The sequence below is a fragment of the Prionailurus bengalensis genome, chromosome C2 (assembly GCF_016509475.1).
Source record: "Prionailurus bengalensis isolate Pbe53 chromosome C2, Fcat_Pben_1.1_paternal_pri, whole genome shotgun sequence".
Lineage (NCBI taxonomy): Eukaryota > Metazoa > Chordata > Mammalia > Carnivora > Felidae > Prionailurus > Prionailurus bengalensis.
In genome coordinates this window covers 72,511,938-72,527,967 of record NC_057350.1, presented here as the reverse complement: position 1 = coordinate 72,527,967, position 16,030 = coordinate 72,511,938, and the positions used below count along the sequence as shown (strand labels likewise).

The following is a 16,030-nucleotide window of genomic DNA, read 5'->3' as shown; positions in this document are numbered from 1 at the left end:
GTGCTGACAGTTTGGAGCCTGGAGCCTGCTTCAGATTCTGTGTCTCCCTCTCTCTCTGCCCCTCCCCTGATCCCTCCCTCTCTCCCTCTCTCTCACCAAAAATAAATGAACACTAAAAAACATTTTTTTAAAGGAAAAAAATGGTTAATTTTATGTTATATGGATTTCATCTCAGATGTCAAATGATTAACAAAAAAGCTACACAAGTGTGAAAATTAAGAAAAACTGCTAAGTAACTCGTTTTAGTTAAAGAATAAATTTTGATGGGAGGTGCCTGGGTGGCTTGGTTGGTTAAACATCCAAGTCTTGATCTCAGGGTTGTGAGTTCAAGCCCTGTGCTGGGCTCTGCACAAGGCATGAAGCCTACTTAGAAAAAAAGAATAAATCTTGGTGGAAATAATAGGACTGAAAGTATTATATACATCAAAACTTTTGGGAGGTGGCTAAAGTAATATTTAGAAAACTTTAAATGCCATATCAGAAAATAAGAAGAAAGGCTGAAAATATACTCAAAATGATAACGCCAGGAATACATTGCTGGCCTAATATTAGAACATGAATTAATGGGGATGGGCAGGGACCACCTTCATAGCTGGCCGCTGGCAGTACCATGGTGACCCGGAACCCCCATTCCCAAGGTATGCAAGACTTTTGTTCCAGAAAGTTGGAAAGCTTGCAGCAGCTGTAGTACGTGGTAGCCGCCTTCTTCAGATTGCCGGTCACAGTGGCTATGTGCAGATTGACTGGAAGAGAGTTGAAAAAGATGTAAACAAAGTGAAAAGATTAAGAAATGAGCAAATACGGCAGCACCTGGAAGCAACAGAATTTTTCAAACAGAACATTGTGACATCCAGTGGATTTGTGGGAGGCTTTTTGCTAGGCCTTGCATCTTAAGGAGATGAATATTCTGTCACAGTGGAGTCACCTGTAAGAGGGGAAATGGTAGCAACAAGATGATTTCTTAACATTACCCACCAACAGAATCTCCAGGGCAGTAAGAAACAACTAGGTGGACACTACCAAACTCATGACTTAAAGAGTTTTGCCATTGAAGTTTGACAAACTAGTATTTGCTGTAAAAACAACCTATGTGGTATGTGTATAATAGTATTCCTGAGAAGAACATGGCTCTCATTTATCTTTTTAAAATTAGCATTTGTTTTTAAATTAGCCTATAAAATACCACTGTTGGATGTAGATATATGGAGAAAAAATGTGTTGGATATATTCCCCAGTGAAATATTATCCTTGTTTTATTTAAATAAGATGTTCTTTACTTTGCTTTGTAGTATAGTGCCAGTAATTAAAAATTTGTATTACAGCTTCAACATTAAGGTTGGTTTTTTTTTTTTTTTTTTAAGGTACATTTGCAATAAACTGAAGAACTACAATGCCCTTTTGTGGAAGATTTAGAAGTAATAGAATTATTAAAGATATTAAACATATTTAATACCAAGAAAAAGAAAATGAATTAATGTTAAGCTGTTAACTTTAAATATGAAAAGCATGGGAATGATCATTTTTTTAATGTTTATTTTTTAGAGAGAAAGGGAATGATATTTCTTAATGAAGTAGGAATAGGAAGAAACTTAACCTGTTACAGGATATCTACTAGAAAATTTATATCAGATATCATACTTCATGGTAGAAAATTGAAATCATATCCTATTAAGACTGGGAAAACACAAGGGTGGCCTGCTGTTTACCACTTCTGTTCAGTGTGTGTTAGAGATTTCAGTCTGCACAGTGAGATGATAAAAAGAAACAAAAGATAAGAGCTTGAAAAAGAAGCCATTGTTAATTAGGAGAGTTTGGGTAGCTCAGTCGGTTGAGCGTCCGACTTCGGCTCAGGTCATGATCTCACGGTTTGTGAGTTCAAGCCCCACGGCTGGCTCTCTGTTGCTTGCACAGAGCCTGCTTCGGATCCTCTGTCCCACCCCCACTCGTGCTTGCTCTCTCTCTCTCTCAAAAAATAAACAAACATTTAAAAAATAAGTAAATTACCATTGTGGATTTAAAAAAAGAAGAAGAAGAAGCCATTGTTATTAGATGTGGAATGTAGAAAATACATTGAAAAATCCAAGAGTTCAGAGATACATTTTTTAAATTAATAAGAGTTTGGGGCGCCTGGGTGGCTCAGTTGGTTAATCATCTGACTCTAAAAATTTGTATGGAAGTGGGGCGCCTGGGTGGCTCAGTCGGTTAAGCATCCGACTTCGGCTCAGGTCATGATCTCACAGTCTGTGAGTTCGAGCCCCACGTCAGGCTCTGTGCTGACAGTTCAGAGCCTGGAGCCTGCTTCGGATTCTGTGTCTCCCTCTCTCTCTGCCCCTCCCTGGCTCATGCTGTGTCTCTCTCTGTCTGAAAAATAAATAAAAACATTAAAAAAAAATTTATATGGAAGAGAAAGGACTTTCAGATACCACCAAAGAGAAATAAAATGTGTGGTGGAGAGTTGGGTGCTTTTAATTTATAAGTAAATATATGTGATATTTTTGCACAAAGATAGATAAAATGATTAAGGCAGTGTAATCGCTTAGAAATAACAGTTTATAGTGCCTTCATGATGGCTTTCGTATTTTTAAAATATGTCCACAAATTCTTTGATATTCATCCCTTAAAAAGACAGAGCCCAATTCCCTTCCCCTTGAATGTGGGCTGGACTTAAGTATACAAATAGAATTACCCAAAGGGATGTTGTGTACTTGGGAGATTAAGTCCTGAGAGGCACTGTGACTTTTCTCTTTTTTGGGTTACCTGCTCTGGGAAGTTTAGCTGCTCTGTTGTGAGCAGCCCTGTGGAGAGGCCCACATGGTAAGGAACTAAGGCCTTCTGCCAGCAGCCAATAACGAAATGGGACTTCCAGAATAGCCTTTTACATAAGTGAGCCTTCGTGGAAGGTGATCCTCTAAGCCCAGTCAAGACTTCAGATGACTAACATCTTCCCTAGACCCTAATGAGAGATCCTGAGCTCGAACCACCCAGCTGAGCTGCTCTTGGATTCCTGACCCTCAGAAACTGTTAGATAATGTTTGTTGTTTTAAGCCACTACGTTTTGGGGTACTTTGGGTAATACAGTAGTAGTCATTTTAATCAGTGGGAAAAGGATGAACTTGTCCATAAGTGCCACAGGGACAGTTGATTATAGGAGGAAAAAATGAGCTTGGACCTCTACTCATGCCATATATAAAAATTAAGGTGGATTGGGGCGCCTGGGTGGCTCAGTCAGTTGAGCATCTGACTTCGGCTCAGGTCATGATCTCACAGTTTGTGGGTTAGAGCCCTGCATCAGGCTCTGTGCTGACAGCTTGCTCAGAGCCTACAGCCTGCTTCAGATTCTGTCTCCTCTCTCTCTGCCCCTACCCTGCTCATGCTCTGTCTCTCTCTGTCTCTCAAAAATAAATAAATGTTAAAAAAAATTAAGGTGGATTAAAGGTCCATTAAAAAGACAACCAATAAAACTTTAAGACGATAATGAAGGAGATTATCTTTGGGGAAGGATATTGTAGAGGCAAAACATGATTAGATTATAAGATTAAGAATGCCTTTATCAAAATACCTTTAGAGAATAAAATGATAATCTTCTGTTTTTAAGAAGATATTTTAAGGTATTTAACTGAAAAAAAAATGTGTGCTGTTAAAAAAATACCCACCTATGAGGAAGAAAAGATCAGTAGAAAAAGAGGCAAAAAATTTTGACTTTACACAAAATGAAACCCTGAAAGTTAATATATATTTGAAAAGAAGGAAACACAAAGTCACAGTGAGGTAGCATTTCATACTCTTCCTATTGGAAAAATTAAGGTTTCCGGCAATATAAAATGTTGTAGATGATAAGAAACACTTATGTGTTTAGTGGGAATATAAAAGGTTGATACTCTAGGACTCTGGGATACAAACACTAAAGAACCCCGGGAGGGGCACATGGGTGGCTCAGTTAGTTAAGTGTCCAACTTGCTGCTCAGGTCACGATCTCATAGTTAATGACTTTGGGCCCTGCGTCAGGCTCTGTGCTGTCAGCATAGAGCCTGCTTCAGATCCCCTCCCCTCTGTGTCTGCCCCTCCCCCCACTCATTCTCTCCCTCTCTCTCTCTCTCTCTCTCAAAATAAATGAACTTTAAAAAAAAAGTTAAAAAAAAAAAAACCTAGAAGACATGTACAGAAACATTCCCAGCAGTACTATTTGTAACAGCAAAAAGCAAAAGCACCCAGATGTCCAAAAGTAGAACTGAATACTGTCCAACAGTCAAAATGAATCTAGCTGAGGACAACAGGCATGAGTCAGGAAAATGGGTGAAGAAAAAAACTGTAGAATGCATGTAGTACGATTCCATTCAGAATCACGCAGTGCTAAGCAATACATGTTAAGGATACAAATGTGTGGTAAAACTATTTTTAAAAGCAAGAGATAAGAAACACTCTGAGGTGGAGGACAAAGAGGAGGCTACATAAAGGATATTTCTTTGTTTATTTAAATGTGGTCTAAGACCCTGAGATAAGGAACACGACAGGGATGTCCACTCTCACCACTGTTGTTTAACATAGTGTTGGAAGTGCTAGCATCAGCAATCTGACAACAAAAGGAAATCAAAGGCATCAAAATTGGCAAAGATGAAGTCAAGCTTTCACTTTTTGCAGATGACATGATATTATACACGGAAAATCCGATAGACTCCACCAAAAGTCTGCTAGAACTGATCCATGAATTCAGCAAAGTTGCAGGATACAAAATCAATGTACAGAAATCAGTTGCATTCTTATACACTAACAATGAAGCAACAGAAAGACAAATAAAGAAACTGATCCCATTCACAATTGCACCAAGACGCATAAAATACCTAGGAATAAATCTAACCAAAGATGTACAAGATCCGTATGCTGAAAACTACAGAAAGCTTATGAAGGAAATTGAAGAAGATATAAAGAAATGGAAAAACATTCCGTGCTCATGGGTTGGAAGAATAAATATTGTCAAAATGTCAATACTACCCAAAGCTATCTACACATTCAGTGCAATCCCAGTCCAAATTGCACCAGCATCCTTACCGAAGCTAGAACAAGCAATCCTAAAATTCATATGGAACCACAAAAGGCCCCGAATGGCCAAAGTAATTTTGAAGAAGAAGACCAAAGCAGGAGGCATCACAATCCCAGACTTCAGCCTCTACTACAAAGCTGTAATCATCAAGACAGCATGGTATTGGCACAAAAACAGACACATAGACCAATGGAATAGAATAGAAACCCCAGAACTAGACCCACAAACGTATGGCCAACTAATCTTTGACACAGCAGGAAAGAATATCCAATGGAAAAAAGTCTCTTTAACAAATGGTGCTGGGAGAACTGGACAGCAACATGCAGAAGAATGAAACTAGACCACTTTCTTACACCATTCACAAAAATAAACTCAAAATGGATAAAGGACCTGAATGTGAGACAGGAAACCATCAAAACCCTAGAGGAGAAAGCGGGAAAAGACCTCTCTGACCTCAGCCGTAGCAATTTCTTACTTGACACATCCCCAAAGGCAAGGGAGTTAAAAGCAAACATGAACTATTGGGACCTCATGAAGATAAAAATCTTCTGCACTGCAAAGGAAACAATCGACAAAACTAAAAGGCAACCAACGGAATGGGAAAAGGTATTTGCAAATGACATACCGGACAGAGGGCTGGTATCCAAAGTCTATAAAGAGCTCACCAGACTCCACACCCAAAAAACAAATAATCCGGTGAAGAAATGGGCAGAAAACATGAATAGACACTTCTCTAAAGAAGAAATCCAGATGGCCAACAGGCACATGAAAAGATGCTCAACGTCGCTCCTCCTCAGGGAAATACAAATCAAAACCACACTCAGGTATCACCTCACGCCAGTCAGAGTGGCCAAAATGAACAAATCAGGAGACTGTAGATGCTGGCGAGGATGTGGAGAAACGGGAACCTTCTTGCACTGTTGGTGGGAATGCAAACTGGTGCAGCCACTCTGGAAAACAGTGTGGAGGTTCCTCAAAAAATTAAAAATAGACCTACCCTATGACCCAGCAGTAGCACTGCTAGGAATTTACCCAAGGGATACAGGAGTACTGATGCATAGGGGCACTTGTACCCCAATGTTTACAGCAGCACTCTCAACAATAGCCAAATTGTGGAAAGAGCCTAAATGTCCATCAACTGATGAATGGATAAAGAAATTGTGGTTTATATACACAATGGAGTACTACGTGGCAATGAGAAAGAATGAAGTATGGCCCTTTGTAGCAACATGTATGGAACTGGAGAGTGTGATGTTAAGTGAAATAAGCCATACAGAGAAAGACAGATACCATATGTTTTCACTGTTACATGGATCCTGAGAAACTTAACAGAAACCCATGGGGGAGGGGAGGGGAAAAAAAAAAAAAAGATTAGAGTGGGAGAGAGCCAAAGCATAAGAGACTCTTAAAAACTGAGAACAAACTGAGGGTTGATGGGGGGTGGGAGGGAGAGGAGGGTGGGTGATGGGTATTGAAGAGGGCATCTTTTGGGATGAGCACTGGGTGTTGTATGGAAACCAATTTGACAATAAATTTCATATATTAAAAAAATAATAAAATAAAAAAATAAATGTGGTTTAAGACTTTAAAAATTGTAACATACATATATTAAAGTGCACTAATCTTAAGTATACTTTTGGCGAATTTTTACTTATGGATAAACTACTTTCCAGGTTTAGCTACAGAATATTTCCAAAACGTTCACTGGTGCCCTTTCCCTCAGTATTTCTCTCCCTGAACCACAATGTGTTGTGATTCTTAGGATTCTTTCATATATTTGTAACTGTCCTCTTGTAAACTATTTGTTTTTTATGAAATAGGCACACGCACATACACTCTCTTAGATCTTTAAGACATAAGTGAAGAAAGGAAATCAGAAGGATGTGATTGTTTTAAAAAAGATAGCACTGTATCGAAATCATGCTTTTTTAAAAAATTGGTTACATGTGAGGAAACAAAGAAGAATGGAAAAGGGTGTATGTCTAACATTTCTATTTACTTTTTTTTTTAATGTTTATTTTTTATTTTTGAGAGAGAGAGAGTGAGTGGAGGAGCAGCAGGGCGGATACAGAGGATCTGAAGCAGGCTCTGCACTAAGAGCAGTGAGCCCGATGCGTGGCTTGAACTCGTGAACTGTGAGATCATGACCTGAGCTGAAGTCGGGTGTTCAACGGACTGAGCCGCCCAGGTGCCCCTGTTTACTTTTTTACAATGAGCACATATTTATACATTACCTGGTTATTATAAAGAATACTCACTGGGGCACCTCGGTGGCTCAGCCGGTTGAGCATCTGACTTCAGCTCAGGTCATGATCTCACAGTCTGTGAGTTCGAGCCCCTCGTTGGGCTCTGTGCTGACAGCTCAGAGCCTGGAGCCTGCTTCAGATTCTGTGTCTCCCTCTTGCTCTGCCCCTCCCCTGCTCATGCTCTGTCTCTCTCTTTCTCAAAAATAAAAACATTAAAAAAAAAAAAATACTCAGGACAAGCTCATAAATCTTTCCTGATGATGTTGAATAAGTGGTCACATTTTGTTCTCTACATGTGGATTTCAAAAAAACTGTTATGCTATAATAATTCTATCTTGGTAACTAATATCCAGCATTGACAGAAGAGTTTCTTCAGCTATGAAAAAAAAAATTTAAATGAGACTAAACTGGGCTCCTGTTTTCTCTTATCAGTTGAAAAGGTAGTTCTTGTACTTATAAGTTTGCAGAGTGTTTAGAAATGATTCAACTAAATACGTGGTTTATATATTCTAGTTTATAAGGGATGTTATTTGTTCTTTATATGAGATCTGGGACTAGATTTTATTTTACTGTTTCACACACTATTTATGGTGTTTTAGACACAATGGAACTTACATATTATTTGCAATCAGATGTTTTTCCATTGTTTTCTTTAACTCTAAAAACAATAGCTAGCTACTCTTTGAAAATCACCCGATGTTACCGTTGCTTGAAGACAGCCAGCATTTTAGGAGATTTTAAGCATAGTTGTGTATGTATTTGGATTTTTTCCACTTTTAAAAATATACTTAACCATCTCATAACCTGTCCTTTTATTCCCATTTCTTTTACAGCATTTTTCATCATATTAGAAACTTCATGTTTTCAGTGACAAACAGCCTATTAAAGATGCTTAGAAATTTAGAGAAATGCTCTTATACTGATAAATTGATAGATGTGTATTTTTGTAGGCAGATAGTTTATATAAAATGTGTATCTAACAAAATCTCTATGCCAGAATACTAAAGAATCTAATCATGGATACTTTCTCAATAGTAACAATTCAAAATGTAGTAAACAGGGGCACCTGGGTGGCTCAGTCGGTTAAACGTCCGGCTTCAGCTCAGGTCATGACCTCATGGTTCGCAAGTTCGAGCCCCGTGTCAAGCTCTGTGCTGACATCTCAGCTTCGGAGACTGCTTCAGTTTCTATGTCTTCCCTCTTTCTCTGCCCCTCCCCTGCTCATATTCTGTCTCTCTCTAAGAGAAGTAAATATTAAAAAAACTGCTTTTTAATGTAGTAAACAGCCATAATTTCTGGCATTAAAAAGAAACTAACATATCCTTTCTCCTGATTTAAAATTTAATTTCCATTACTTTTGGGAAGACTATATAGTCTTGAGTTGTTTTGATGCTGTGTACCTTTTGAATTTCTTTTGAGAATTAAGAAATGTTTAGATTTTACTTCCTTTTCTGTTTTTCACTAAAATATCAATATTCGGCCTTTTAAGTTTTGCTCTGGAATTAGGCCAAAATACCTGAGACAGGGAGATGGACTATACTCTTTCTGACAAATCAGCCAAGCAGCAAACAGACAACCTTCACCTTCACATAAATAGCTAATGTGATGTATTATATTGGTTACATACCACTTGTCTGTCAAAGCATTCAAACTTTGGTAAAGCTTTTTTTTTTTTTTTTTTTTTTTTTTTTTGTTAAGGTATTTGTCACCTAAATCTCAATTTGGATCAGCATCGCAGTGTGAAGTTGTACAAGAAAGCAAGAAAAACTCCATATCCAAGGTATGTCGGTACTAAAGATGTGCTTAGTTTGGCAAGTTTACTAATGCTATAGATTACTAATACTTGTAGTTTCCTCGTTTTTTTTTTTAAATCACTGTTGTATATGGAACCCCCTTTCTTAGTCATCTTAGGCTTACCTACACTGGGAGTCTGCAAACTTCTCTAAAGGGCAAGTTGGTAAATATCTTTGTGGCCTGTATGGTCTTTTTCACAACTATTCAACTGTGCTGTTTCGTGTGAAAACATCCATAGACAATACATAAACAACTGGACTTCTCTTTGATCAACAAAAAGTATTCATAAAAATAAGCAGCAGCTGAATTTGGTCCATGGGCCATGGTTTATGGATCCCTGACTTAAACAATCAAACTCACAAAATTAAACAGCCTGTGCCTGGTACTAACTTCACTTTCAGTGAAGATTACAGGATGGGAAACAAAGCATGTTGGCAGGGCAGCATCAGCCATATCTCTGCAGCAAAAGTCTTCACTGCAGAGCTCCTAAGGGACAGCCTACAAATGAGACAATGCAAATGAGTTTGGAAACCACCCTGGCTTAGAAGCCCCGTGCCCCATAAAAGTCCATTATTTGTTGTAACAGCCCATGGGTGTAGCTTCCAGGGGTCCTGGTAAGGAATACACCAAAAGAGTTGTAAGTCACTTATAGAAGCCCTAAGATTTGGCTTCCCGCTAAGTGCTTATAGATCATTCACACTTCTTCCAGTATAGATGCAGTTCACAAGTAAGTTCATTTTTATCATAAGCTCTGTAGCCTAGTAACACAGGTGACATTTCACTTTTATCAGGTTTCTAGGAAAATAGAACCAGGAAAAAAAAAAGTGAGCTGACACCAAAGTTGATTTCCTACAGAGAAGTTTTGTTAACACTTTATTAAGAGGTTCCTAAAATTTTTTAAACTCACCTATCATTTAATTGGCATTTACCATGTGCCAGATAATGTATGTATTATTTTCTTCAGTCTCCATCACAAGCACCAGCTCTGTAAGGTAGGTATTCGTTCTTGTTCCATTTTACAGTTAAGAAAAACCAAGGCACACAGAGATATGAGACTTGTACCAAGTCCCTTAAGTAGAGATGATAGAGGGAGGATTCAGGTCCACATGGTCTGGCTCATAATGGAACTGAGGATGGAATAAGCACTGTAGGGTGGGATATTTTTCCTGTTCATACCCACAGCAAAACTAGGTAAGCAACCTGGAATTTGTCCAGTCCAACCACATTGGTTCATAAGAAATGTTATAAGGAATGCAAAGCAGAGTAGGTAAAAAATTTAAGGTCAAAACTAATCCTAGGTCTTTACTTACCTCAGACCTGTAGGTGAGAAGAAATATACTGGCAAAAACAAAGTTTCTTAACCTGATAAGGTCTACAGTTAGAATCCAGGGAGTACCTACGAACCTCAATGGAAGAAAAGGTTTATCTTTATTTTCACCTAACCTCTCATTCCTTTAATTATGAATGTAGACTGGAAACCATAATACTATTAGCAAAAGCTGTACCTTTGATCATCAGTGGAAAGCACAGGTTTTTATCACTTTACATTTATAGCAGGTTTCTTGAAATACTGTTATTCATCCCTACTTCAATATTACAAGTTATTAGACTTGCCACTAGGTCTTAATATTTAGTGTATTGATGGGTATGCATTATTACATCAGAAAGTAAAACATTTTTAATAATTGTGTTGCAATACAGGTTGTTCCCTTTGTAATCCTAGGTGTTTATTTTTATATTGAAAAATACTCAGTAGACACCTGTAAACTTTACCAAAATGCTGAAAGGTAGAGAGTCCATAGCACAAAAAGGGGCTAAAAACCTCTGGGCTAAAGGAAGTTTGTAAGGTGAAAGAGAGGTCAGGTCCTAGTGCCAGTTTATTGGCCATATATAGAATCTAGTTTGTACATTTTAATCTGTAGGTATTCATGGGAGTGAAAATGAGGGGATGCCTTAATCTAAACTGGCACACAGAATAAAAATATTTCAAAAATTTTTTTTGAAGTTTTTATTTATGTTGAGAGAGGGAACTCATGCACACAAGCAGGGGAGAGGCAGATAGGGAGAGAGACAATGCCAGGTGGGCCCTGTGCTGTCAGTGCAGAGCCTCATGCAGGGCTCAGTCTCAGAAACTGTGAGATCAAGACCTGAGCCAAAGTCAAGAGTCAGATGCTTAACTGACTGAGCCACCCAGGCACCCCCAGAATAAAAATACTATTAACAATTAATGTATATCATTAGTAGTAACGCTATGTTTTTTTTGTTTTTTTTTGTTTTCTTTTTAAGAGAGAGTACAAGCATGGGGCACCTGGGTGGCTCAGTCGGTTAAGCGTCCGACTTCAGCTCAGGTCACGATCTCACAGTCCATGAGTTCGAGGCCCGCGTCGGGCTCTGGGCTGATGGCTCAGAGCCTGGAGCCTGCTTCAGATTCTGTGTCTCCCTCTCTCTCTGCCCCTCCCCCGTTCATGCTCTGTCTCTCTCTGTCTCAAAAATAAATAAACGTTAAAAAAAATTTTTTTTTAAAAAGAGAGTACAAGCAGAGGAGAAGGGCAGAGAGAAGGAGAGAATCTTTTTCTTTTTTTTAAGTTTGTTTATTTTGAGAGAGTGAGTGAGCAGGGGAGGGGCAGAGAGAGGGAGAGAGAATCCCAAGCAGACTCTGCACCATCAACACGGAGCCTGATGTGGGCTTGAACCCACGAACCACGAGATCATGACCTGAGTGGAAACAGTCAGGTGCTTAACTGACTGAGCCACGCAGATGCCCCAAGAAAGGGAATCTTAAGCAGGCTCCACGCTCAGAGATCCTGACACGGGGCTCGATTCCACAACCCTGGGATCATGACTTGAGCTGAAATCAAGAATTGAACAATCAACTGACTGAGCCACCCAGGCACCCTTAATGCTAACTATCTTATAGTTACAATTAAGCTAGAGTATCAGTATAATTAGACTTCTATATTATGACTAGATGTTTTCCCCTGGTTCACTTAGTCTTTTTCTGTTTTCTACAGGAAACTGACGGTACTATTGTAAATAGCCCAACAAGGCAAGATACAGAAATTGAAGAAGATATGCCAACACTTTCTCCGCAAATAGGCATGGACGTTCAAGAACAAGGTGCAAAGTCTTCAGTAGAGTCACCTATGCCTCAGTTATATGCCAGTGGTAGAGAGTGGTGCCTTGAAGCAGAAGTCAAAATGAGACCAAGCAATCATGATAAAGAGTTATGTGTCCTAAATCATGAGGGACCTGAAGCCAGAGTTCCATGCTCTAGAGAAACAGAGAGCGCATGCACTATATCAGGTATGACACAGATAATTGAAAGTAACACAGTTGAGACAGAAAATGAAGACTCTTGCCTCCTGACCAGTAAAGATATTTCCAAAAGAAAAAACCAGGAATCTTCATTCGAAGCAGTCAGGGATCCCTGCATTTCTGCAAAAAGAAGGAAAATGTTCCCCAGAGCTTCCTCAGACCAAGAGGAAACAGAAACCAACTTTACCCAAAAACTGATAGATTTAGAACGCTTACTTTTTGAGAGACATAAACAGGAAGAACAGGACAGGTTGTTAGCATTACAGCTTCAGAAACAAGTAGATAAAGAACAAATGAAGCCAAACCGGCAAAAAGGATCCCCAGATGAGTATCAGTTACGTCCTACATCTTCACCACCAGACAAGTTGCTAAATGGACAGAGGAAGAATTCCAAAGACAGGAACTTCAAAAGACAGACTGATATAGAGCATTCAGAATCTCGGAGAGGCTCAAAAAATGAAAACTGGCAGCCATCTTTTAAGATCCAGTTGAAACATTCAGTTAATGTTAATGGGAGAAAGGTGCCAAATTCTTCTAGAGATAATTGTAATGTATCTAAAAGTGCTCATTCCCTACAACCTAGTAAGTCACAGAAAAGTATTTTTCAGATGTTTCAGAGGTATACGAAGTAATGTGTGGGTAAAGGGAGTGTTTCATAATCTAGTAAAGCTGGATTGTGAAGCTCTCTTCTGTCATAGAATCTTTATAAATTTTTTCATTAATTTTGCTCTGTGGTCACACTCATTGTCCTTAATTAAAGGACTGGTGATTACAAGAGAGAAATATATAAATGTGTTTCTGCCAAACTCAGTGGTAAGCAGGAGTCCCAATCCTTTCCTTTTTTAATAACTGTGATATACTGTTGGACAATCCTTATGGATATAAGAATGCCTTGGTGAACTCCCAAGAAATTTTCAAGTGCCATTCTCTTTCCAAAAAATGCATGTTTTATGGCCTTTGCCTCCTTCCCTTTTTGTCCTAACTAGTAACCAAAGTAAGATTATACTATACCAGGTAGTTAGGAGTTTTCTTACAACTTTCCCATATATTTGCAGAGCACATGACATGCATCTTCCATAACACTAAAGTAATCTAGTTTTCATCTTCACTTTAATTATTTTAAGCATTATAGCATTTTCTTCCATTTAAAATGGTTTATGATCAATGTGAAATCAGAAAAATCAGAGTTTCTTGGAAAATTAGGAATTAGTTGACAAAGGAAACTAGACTCTTGTTGCAAAAGGAGTTAAGAGTTGGGGTGAGGCTCAGTGGGGTGGATTGACAATTTGGAAACGCTAGAACTGAGTGAATAATTAGAAACAAGGTCTAGGATGGAGTAGCAGGTGAGGTTTGGCAGAGGATTCCCCCTCCTCCTTTCTCTGCTTAATGACATGGAAAACATTTGGGTTTAGGCTTTTCACACCACAGTATCTGGTGTCAAAATAAAAATCAGTTACTAAATTGCCTGAAATTTGGGGAATTCACATTTCTATTATTCTGGTATTCTAGGGGAATAAATGGGAATTAATATCATCTCATATTATGGGACTTGAGACATAACCATGTGTTTATTTCCTTCTATTATCATTTATATTGATGCTGACTTTTATTTGTGTTTATGGACAGAAAAAGTCTGATGCTTGAGTTTTGCCATCTTACCCTGAAAGTTAAATCAGAAGGCAGGGATTTCATTTTGTGAAATTTAACTTAGAGTTGTAATCTCTTGTTCATTAATATGAACAGCTTTAAGCAAATAACAGTTTTAACAGCATTTCTGCTGATCTCTAGTTATTCATCCTTTTAAAATAAAAGTATAATAAAATGTCCTGGAGCTAATTCTAGCTTAAATTTGTCAGTATTTTTATACCCTTATTATTTTTCCCTCCAAATTTTGTAACTGAAATTCTGTTAATCTTTGCATATTTGGTGGCATCTACTTCAGTATTGATTGGGTAATTATGGGTAGACTTCTGAATCTAATTTGAAATTTAGTTTGCCCTTTCTCAACAAAAGAATGATTGCCCTCTGAGTAATGATCGTGCTGAAATGAAGTCTAGTCAGAAGCTAACCAGATTTCTCTAAAATATGCTAAAATCTATTTTCATCAAACCAGTATTTTTCTAAGCAATTTCACTTTACATTTTAGGTTGAATACTCTTGGAACTCCTCAAAAATTATATAATTAAATTTTCCTGGAATAGTCCATGACCAAAAAGGGAAATAGTGTGACATCTTTAGGATTTATACATTTAACCACTTAATTGTCAGTGAAGAAGTCTTCCTGACCTTAAGATAAGTTTTAATTTCTCTGTTAGTTTTTCGGATAATCTGACCTTATATGTCTTTTTGTTAGAAACTACTAAATGTTATGTCAGTCATTAGAGTATATCGCTACTTCTCTCCTTTTTGTGGAAGGGATGTGAGAGTTATTAACTTCTCAGAGAGCACCTAGGACCGCAGAAGTGGAGAATCTGAAAATAAAATAATTAAAAATGGACTATTACATGTATTTTACCACAATTAAAAAAATAAAAATTAACTACATAAAAATTAAAAGTTCTGCATAACTGAAACTATTACCATAATGAAAACTGGAAAACATGGCAAACTGGGGAAGAAATAGATACAATTCATCACAAAGAGGTCATTTCCTTTATATGAAGTGTCTGCCAATACATTATGAAAGTGACTAATAATTCAGAGGGAAAATTAGAAATAATCCCAAGAAATATCCTTCCCAGGAAAGGAAATACAAATGACTCTTAAATATGTGAAATTCATAATATCACTTACACTAATGTGCATACATTTTTATTTTTCTACCCTTCAAATTAATTAAGATAAAGGTGTTTCTTGTTTTGTATTTGTGTCTGTATGTGTATTTTGGGTTTTTTTTATTTTTTATTTTTTTATTAATTTTTAAAAATGTTTTTATTTATTTTTGAGACAGAGAGAGACAGAGCATGAACAGGGGAGGGGCAGAGAGAGAGGGAGACACAGAATCTGAAGCAGGCTCCAGGCTCTGAGCTGTCAGCACAGAGCCTGACGTGGGGCTCAAGCTCACGGACTGTGAGATCATGACCTGAGCCGAAGTCAGACGCTTAATGGGCTGAGCCACCCAGGCGCCCTTGTGTGTTTTTTAATCTTGTCAAGAGTATGGGAAAGTAGGCACTCTTATCCTGTTGCTTGGTATCAATAGAAAATTTAAAATCCCAATTCTGAGCTTAGCAATTCAACCTCTAGGAATTTCCTAAAACTATCTTCACATGTATGTAGAACGACCTGCACAAAACATTTTTGTATGGCATTGTTTATAATAATAAGCTTAGAAACAGACTTAATGTCACATCAATAGATACTAAATAAATGATGGTACAATGAAATACTATATAGCAATCAACAGCAACAACAGAATCACTTTACTGATGTGAAAAGATATATACATATATTTGCATACAATGTCTAGAAAGAGACGCAGTAAATGTTGCCAGCAGGAAGAGAAACTGGGTGGCTGGGGGAAAGGGGGGAGGGGGGGAAGAATAACTTTTTTTGATCAATCATGTTGAATATATCATCTAGTCAGAATTTTAATGTTATTAAAATATTGCAAGATGGGGGCATCTGGCAGGCACATTTG

At 37.9% G+C, this 16,030-nt stretch overlaps 1 protein-coding gene across 1 annotated transcript in view; it reads left to right on the top strand.

Annotated features, from left to right (window-relative positions):
• RNF168 (ring finger protein 168) overlaps positions 1-15,256 on the top strand; it is a 41,410-nt gene extending 26,154 nt beyond the window's left edge. Inside the window, exons 6-7 of the mRNA XM_043594473.1 lie at positions 8,983-9,064; positions 12,090-15,256. Coding sequence (XP_043450408.1) covers positions 8,983-9,064; positions 12,090-13,025 — 1,018 coding nt within the window. The 3' untranslated portion in view covers positions 13,026-15,256. The remainder of the gene's footprint in view (positions 1-8,982; positions 9,065-12,089) is intronic.
• The last annotated feature ends 774 nt before the right edge of the window (positions 15,257-16,030 follow it).